At 42.7% G+C, this 8,503-nt stretch overlaps 1 protein-coding gene across 1 annotated transcript in view; it reads left to right on the top strand.

The window, feature by feature from the left end:
* The first annotated feature begins 4,954 nt into the window (after window positions 1–4,954).
* Window positions 4,955–8,503, top strand: part of LOC117521162 (scavenger receptor cysteine-rich type 1 protein M130-like) — an 82,702-nt gene continuing 79,153 nt past the window's right edge. The window contains exons 1-3 of the mRNA XM_034182515.1: window positions 4,955–5,072; window positions 7,213–7,518; window positions 7,601–7,885. Of these exons, the coding sequence (XP_034038406.1) occupies window positions 4,955–5,072; window positions 7,213–7,518; window positions 7,601–7,885 (709 nt within the window). The remainder of the gene's footprint in view (window positions 5,073–7,212; window positions 7,519–7,600; window positions 7,886–8,503) is intronic.

The raw sequence follows: 8,503 nt of genomic DNA, 5'->3' as shown, positions 1-8,503 counted from the left end.
GGGGCACCAGAGGGACTGAGAGAGCAACGGATTTTATCAATTTTAGATGTGAAAAAAATCTAAAAATGCATCACACTGTTCATTGGTATTGATTTCATGCACATGTTTTGGGGGTCTTAGCAATTTGTTTACGATTGTGAAAAGTTTCTTGAATTTCCTGAATTACTGTTTATTATATTGTAATAATAATGTCAACGAGCTTGACTGAGGTATTAGGAGTAGGATTTTTGATGTTGCCGGTATGCATCTCTATGGACAGTTAGACCTGAAGCTACATAGCGCCTCTCAGGGACCCTCCCAGCCACCTTCTGTCTACGCAGTGCACCAGTGTGCCACGGAACAGATTTGGAGAAGGACACAGCTTGCATTTTAAGGGGATTATGGACCTCAAGGATTTGCTGTAGTCCGGTGTTGTAGTAGTCCACAAGTCCATCTGGAGAGCAATTATTAGCAGTTTGAGTGAGATGAGATAGATCAGATGCCAGTTGTTCTGGATCAATGTCATTTATTTTCCAAAAATGGATCAGGCGTTTAGTTTTACTGAAATGAGCTTGTAGAGGGAGGTCCAGTGAGATCACCTTATGGCCAGAAACATCCAGATCATACACATGAAGATTTTTTATGGGGCAGTTTGTAATGTTGAGGTCCAAAATGTGTCCTTTAGTGTGAGTTGAAACATTGACATGTTCTATGAGGTGCAGTGAGTCGATGAGTTGTGTCAGCTCTGGAATACTGACTTTGGAGTGAATTAATATGAATATTCAGGTCCCCAAGTATCATCACATTGTTTGATGATGTGCAGATTGACAGAAGGAGCTCAGTTATCTCTGAAATAAAATTTGAATGTGGTTTGGGTGGGCGATATACGAGAATTACTGTCATTTGTAATGGTTTTGAGCAAGTGAAAGCCAAACATTCAAATGAAGACAGTTTAGGCAGAGTGACAGAGGACAGATGTAAATCAGAGCGGTAAATAACCGCGATGCCCCCACCCCTACCAGAGCCGTACGGGCCTTTTCTAAGAATGAATAGCCCGGTGGACGTTTCATTCAATATGCAGTACACATCTGTTTTGTGCCAGGTTTCTGTGAGGCACATGAAGTCAATTCCTTTTTCAGTTATATGGCTATGGATCAGGGATGCTTTGTTAGTCAGTGATTGACAGTTTAAAAGTTCAATTTTAACAGCTGAACTTGCATTTGATGGGGACTTTACCAGAGGGCGGAGCACACTGAAATCCACTCCGCGTTTTCCTGATTGCCCGCTGCGGCACTGCCCGAGGACTACAGTACTGTAGTTTTTATGCCCTGAAGTGGCGCTGTTCTGATGACGCGTCAGATGACCCGCAGGGTATGCGCCAGTACGAGCAGCTGTCCACAGGCTTGGAATTGAGCCCTCAGTCCAGGGTCCAGCGTAAATAAATCGCCGCCGAGCCCCTCTGTGGACATATCGGGGCTGACAGAGGTTCCCCAGGTGGTCAGTTGGTCCAGAGTGAAAGCCGAAATCCAGGAATTGGTTGGGCAAATGCAGAAGCATGGTAGCAGGCGGAGGGAGTGTCACGTTGCTATTGCTAGCTGGTGACCATGGACCGGGAACGTGTAGATGAAAAACTGTAGCATACAGCACGATCCACACCAGAGCCAAAAATGAAGAGGATGACGAGTGATGGATAGTGAGTCCCATAGACTGAACAGACTGAAGCGCTGTTAGGGTTCTGTGTGTAGTCTGTCTGTAATCAGGGCTTAGTTGGTTGTGTCTGCGTTTTGTCCTCCTCTGTCTATCTTCTCTTCCCCTATGAAACTTCACTGAAGTTGATTGTTGGTGGCAAGTTTTCAGGCTGGACAGCTGCAAGACTTGTGCTTACTTACTTTCTTTCTTTCTTTCTTTACCTTTATTTAACCAGGAAAAAAGTGTCATTTGTCAGGATGAGTTTGCTCTATTTTGCTTTGTTTTGTCTTTATCTGTTTGGTTGCTCTCCAGTTTGTCTGTTCCTCCTTGTGATCTTTTTCTGCATTGGTTTCTCTGTCTCTCTTGGTGGTGGGTGTGTCTCTTGGTCTCTGCTCTCCTGACCAAGCCCTTGTTCTAGGCTCCTCCTTGTGCACCTGCTGTCAATCTGCTGCTAATCACTGGGATGTATATATACTGCTCATTTTGTCTGTTTCTTCGCCAGATTGATGCGCCCTGTGCCTTCTTTCTAGCTCTCGATCCTGTATCCTCTTGTTCTGCCAGCCTCATTGTGTTCTTGACCTACAGCCTGTTTAATCTGACCATGTCTAAGCCTGATGTTTTTTGTACTGCTGCTGTATTTTTTGGTCTGCCTTCCCATGTACCGACCTCTGCTGTTTACTCCACTAAAGTCTTTTAACCAGAGCTGCCTGAGTGAGCCTTGCATTTGTGTCCAATCCATACATCCTGTCATCATTGAGATTAAGAATTTCTTTTACAAGAGTGTCCTGGCCATGACAGGCAGCAATGTTACATGTCAATTTCAACATTCAACCACACATACAAAATAAACAATTACCAACCAATGAAAAAGTTTCATTATGAAAGTTCAGAAACAACACATTTTTACATTATAATTAAAAATAATCAGTTAAAACAACGACATGTCAATGTGGCAGCATCTCTATCATTTAAAAGTCCTTTAAAAGACTCTAAGGAGACCAGCTCCCTCAGTTTTAGGTAATTCTGTAAAAGGTTCCATGCACAGGGCGCAGCAAACTGAAAACCCTTCTTTCCCAGCTCCATTGGAACCTTTGGAACTGACAATAAAAAATGGTCGGCTGAACGATGACGATATGAACCAGTACATACAATAAATACAAATGCTGAAGCCTGCGAAACACCAAGGAGGACCAACCAACACGAGATTAAAGAACACAGTGATGTGTAAGAGCTCTGATGCCAATGATGACCCTGAGAGCTCCATGATAGACAGTATTGAGAGCTCTCAGACTCTGAGTTGATGAGTGCATGTACAATACATCGCCATAGTCCAACATTGGCATTAAAAGTTGCGGCAACAAGCCTACTCCGGGCCTCAAAGGACAGACAAGTCCAAATTCAAAAAAAGAAACCCAACCTGATTATAAGTTGATTTCCAAGCAAATTAATATGGTGTGCAAATGAAAGTGTATTGTCAATCCAAATTCCAAGAAATTTGTACTGTTTAACAGATTCTATTTGAATTCCCTGTAAGGTGGTGATTTGTGGCAGGATTTGAAAATTGGATTTGGTGTTTGAGAACAACATGACTTTTGTTTTGAGTTTAGGGTGAGTTTTAGATTAAGATTATTTTGAATAATGTCAAAAGCTGATTGTAAATGAGTGATGGCTTGTGCGGGTGAGTGTGCAGAGCTCTAGATAATTGTGTCATCAGCATAGAAATGCAAATGGGCATTGAAGATATTCTGATGTTATTGATGTAGAGGTCCTAGTACTGATCCTTGTGGTACTCCTTTGGTGATGGTGAGTGTTTGTGATGTGAATCCATCTATCTTCACACATTGAGTCTGGTCTGAGAGGTAGTTGTGAAACCATTTTACTGTCTGATTTGAAAGTCTGCATGCAGTGAGCCGAGACTTTCTAATAAAAGCAGTTGAATCTGAGGGTGTTCAAGCGTTTGATATCTTTGCTGCCATACAACCGTACCAGGGCATTTTTGCCAGAAGCAATCACCTTCTTCTGTGACTGGTTGAGAGCTGTAAAGACTTGCGCATCCCATTTGAATGCTGTCTTTCATCAACAGCTTAAGGGATGCGGGTTTGGCTATGCCATAAGCATGAGAGGTAGTGTCACATCCTAGGACTGTATGGACAAAGAATATTCTTGCATACATCTAGGGCAAGGCTACACTTCAGTTTGTAGATGTTACAGAACTTTGTGGTTTTGCTGTTATTTCTCTTTGGCTCAGGACAAAGGAACAAATTCTTCACATCGAGAGTAGTGTGATAGCACAACAGAACCAAGATATCAGTGTCATCTGCAACAACAATTGTTGACTTGTCTGTGGCCCTGGCAACAGATACTGCTGTTGTTGCAGTCAACAAGTCTGCATTAGCAGATGCATGCTCAACATTGCATCCATTCTCATACAACAGTTGCCCCAGAATAGTCACAAACTGTTGCTTGTTGCGTATGTTTGTCAAGAAGTGTTCCTTCTTTCCCTGGAATAACCTTGAGCCAAGGACTTGCGCAGATGAGCCAGTGTGACCTTTGGTCATCCTGAGATGAGCAATGTCTTTGGTTGATGGACCTGAGACATAGCCATCAAATACAACTGCTGCCGTTCCATAATGGGCTGATACATAGCTGACATATTGCTGACAAATTTGATGGTATGTATGTCCTTGGTTCCAAGGGATTTTGTGTAGCAATGCTCCACCATCTAAGACATAAACTTTGCTGTCAGTTATGTCTGTGTCCTGCACTGTCGTGAAATGCTTCCACTTTGCATCAGCAAGTGTGGCTTTGTTTGCTGGACGGGGAAGGGTCTTGTTCTCAAATAGTGATGGTGGAACGCTGCAGAGCTCATATTTGAAGATGTTCTCCACATTCTCTTTGATTTCCTGCCATGACGAGTCACTGGAATAGAATCTGTGGATCAGTGTGAACAATGTCATCCTGACATTTGTGACCACTTGATGTTTCATCTTGAAGGAGTGACCTGAGATGGTTTTGCCCACCATGGACATGATGAGCTCATCCAATGTCAACTGAGTGATGAGCATTTACTGTAGCCTGTGCAGCTACACCAGTTACAATGTTGCGCAGTGTTTGCTCCTCATTGAAAGGGTTTCTTGGAAGAAGAAACGAAATGAGACTACATGTGTCCCCGGTGTCCTTCTTAGTGCAGGGCTGTGACATGTCCTTGTGCTGCTCCTTGGTAGATACCTGACATCTGTGAGCTCCTGCATGGCCAGGTTCACAGCAGAACATGCACAGAAAGACGATGCTCACACAAGCCTCTGAGTCTCAGTCATACCTCTGCCATGAGTCAAGCCACCAGAGATCTTCAGACTTCGCATTAGGACCTGCTCTACAATCAGTTCTGCAGAGAGGCCTGCCCAGTAGCGATCTGATCTGTGCACAACATGAAACCCTTGACTGAAAAAGCTGTAAATATCAGGAGATGTGTGCTGCAAATGTGCCATCCTCTTCAGATAGAGGTACAGGGATCTGGTGTAGTGGTTGTGCCCTGCAGAAGCTAGGAATGGGAGCACTTCTCTGAGGGTGTTGGATGTCGGCTGTTTATGGGGTTTTTATAGGAGTTTGGCGTTTCGTTCCTGTAAATCCCCTTTGTGTGTTTGATTGTGTGTGTCTCTGATCTCTGCTGTCTTGTGGGAGTGTCCTTCTGTGCACTCTGACTGTCTGGTGGACACGCCTCCTCAGGCTGTCAGTTGCAGGGCTCCAGCTTGGGTGTGTGCATGTTTTTGCACTGATCATCTCCCCTTCTTGCGGATGTTTTGTGTCAGACACATTTTGCCTCCTGTCTTTATTTGTCTGCATCAATTCTGTCTGGTTGTTGCTGTCCTTCCATGTTTCACCTCTGTCTCTACCGTTCAGTCACGTCTTGTGTTAATGTGGGTGTGGGGTTTTGAATCAGTCACGTATTTCCTTTTGTGATTGTTTTATTGTGGCTACTCAGTTGTTTGTCATGTTATTTGTGGTGTGTGTATCTCTACTCATTTTGAGTGGGTTGTTTTTATTATGCATTTCAGTTTCAGGTTTTCTGTCTTGGTCTTGCTGGAGTTTGTATTTTCTGTATTTATGGTTTGCTGCCTTCTGGTGTTGTCTTTTGGTTAATACGCATCATCATCTCAATCAGTATCACCTGTTCCCCTGTGTACTGGCTGTCTATTTAAACCTACTTTGTTTGATCTTCCGTGCGGGCTCATTACACTGTGAATGGTTTTTCTTGCGTCGTGTTTTAGTACGTTTTTCCACAGTTGTATTTCTGTTTTGATTTTGTTGGACTTTGTACCTTTTGACCTTAGCTGTTTTTCCTCATCCCCTTGTGAAGGGTTGAAAGTGTATTTTCGTTCTTTATCCTGCACCAGCCTCTCCTAATGTTGGTTTTACACTTGGACATGACTTCCTTTATGTTTGGTCCTTAATTCCCCAATCCCTTCAGAGGGTTTGAAATTGTCTTTTATTTTTTTCCCTGCTCAAGCCTCCCTGATTTTTGAATTACACTTGGACATTAATTTCTTGTATTTTGTTGGAACTTTGTTATCCCACTTCCTTGGTCGGGTTTGTAATTGTATCTTTGTTAATCCTCCTGTAATAGTATTTTTCATTCATGTTTGCACAATTAACCTTTTGCATATTTTTGGAACTTACCATTGAGTGTGGCTGACCTGCATTTCTGGGGTTTATCTCATTCCTTGAGAGCTGCTAATCATAACAGAGGGACTTCATCTGCAAGTGCCAGTTGCCTATTCAAGTTTACTAAACTTCTGTTACTTGAATTCTTATATTTCATGGCACACGAGATAAGCCCTTGTTTGTGTTATTATGCTTGTATAAAGGCACAAAAATACAATATCTCAACAACTGTAATAGTTATAGACATAGATTTGGTATCAAATTGTCCACAATATCCAACTTTATATTCAACTTCCATATATTTATGGGGCTTAAAATCAATATTTTTTAAGTCAGTGAGCTGAAAAATCAAAAAAATTGCCTGTTTTCAGGTGGCCAACTTGGATTTTGGGGGTGTTCCACTGCTCCGATTTTCCATGACTTTTAGTATGTTATTGTATACTTTTGGGGGTTTCAAATGATACCAGTACTTTTGCAAGTTGTTCTGGGTGGCCCTCTATTTCACTGTATCTTGACAAGCGTACTGATGTTTTTTTTTCTTCCAGCTTTTTTTTGTGGTTCTGACAGACATACCAAGATGGCAGTTGCTCTGTTTTTTGAGCTTTTGGAAAAGCCAGAGTGTGATGTAGAAATCTTCCCTCCCCTTGTTGCGTCGGACACATCCAACACATCAGACTGAAAGGGAGGCGTCATTTGACCCGGATCAAGCGTGCAATCTGAAAAGCCCTTAAAAGTGCACATTTGAGTCAGTTAATGTCGTGAAATAATGTTTAAGAAATGACACGACTCACATAAACTCCAGATTCTCAGTAATAAAGTACATTTTGTTTTTGTAAATAAAGATGTATATGTGGAACAACTTCTGTGTCTCTTTGTGTCCAGACTCTGTCAGACTGGTTCATGGGTCGAGTCTGTGTTCAGGCAGACTGCAGGTGAAGTTGAACGAGTCCTGGTCCTCAGTTTGTGAAGATGACTTTGACCAGCAGGATGCACAGGTGGTCTGTAGAGAGCTGGGCTGTGGACCTCCTTCAGTCCTCCAGGTGGCGCTCTATGGAGAAATGGTGTTAGCAAAGTGGACCAAAGAGTTCCATTGTGGAGGCAATGAGTCTGGTCTTTTGGCCTGTGGAAGCTCAGGCTCAGACAGAAACTCCTGTTTACGTGGTAAAGCTGTTGGACTCACCTGCTCAGGTAGAAGAGCAGCTGCAGCTTTGATTCAGTTTCTAATCAAACTCACTTTACTTCTTTTAATAACGACTCTGTCTGTGTTCAGAGCCTGTCAGGTTGGTGGGAGGAGCCACCCAATGTGCTGGTATAGTGGAGGTTAACGTCCAGCAAGACTGGAGACCAGTGATGCACTATTACTGGACCCTGAAGAGAGCAGATGTGGTGTGTCGAGATCTGGACTGTGGCTCTGCTGTTTATACAGAAATGAGACGTGGTTCCTCAGACAGACCTGTGTGGGAGATCACATATGAGTGTCTTGATTATGGATATTCACTGAGGGACTGTGGGGCATCTTCATATTCTTCTGACAGCATTCAGATCAACTGTTCAGGTAACTCCGTCGATATAAATAGCAGTGATGCATTCAGTGTCTCCATCTTTCTGTCAGGTTTTTTATGTTTGCTTTTCCGCTGCAACAGTAAATGAAATAAGAAACTGTAAGGTGTCTGGACTGGTGGAGTTACAGATTTGGTTGTAGTTTGCATTCCTCAGGTATGCGTAAAAACCAGACCACACATTCTGATGTCAGACCTGCACAGTGTACAAACTTAAGGACAGCTTCACTTTTCTACCTCATTCACTGAATCTGTTCCACACATTTTGTTAATCAGAAATATTCCAGAATTTGACGTGGACCATGTAAGAAGTCTGCTCCTGAGTAAGATTCCCAGAAGTGAACTAATTTAGCTTGACTTTTTCTGCTGTTTTCAGATTTGTTACCCTCCGGGGAATGTTGATTTGATTTTTTTTTTTTTTTTTGTGACATCACCTTGTGGACCTCCCTCCAGAGCCATATTCATGAGCTGGAGGCAGAGACTAAGCACCAAGATGGACAGTTTTTATCTCGATAACAGACTGTTTTTGTTGCTTCTCTGTTTTTCTGTTTCTTGTTGTTTTTTTCAGCATCTTTTGCAAAAACCTTGTAACTGCTGTAATGGCCCAAGCAGTG

This window comes from Thalassophryne amazonica, chromosome 12 (genome assembly GCF_902500255.1).
Source record: "Thalassophryne amazonica chromosome 12, fThaAma1.1, whole genome shotgun sequence".
Classification (NCBI taxonomy): domain Eukaryota; kingdom Metazoa; phylum Chordata; class Actinopteri; order Batrachoidiformes; family Batrachoididae; genus Thalassophryne; species Thalassophryne amazonica.
This window is presented reverse-complemented; position numbering and strand designations above follow the sequence as displayed.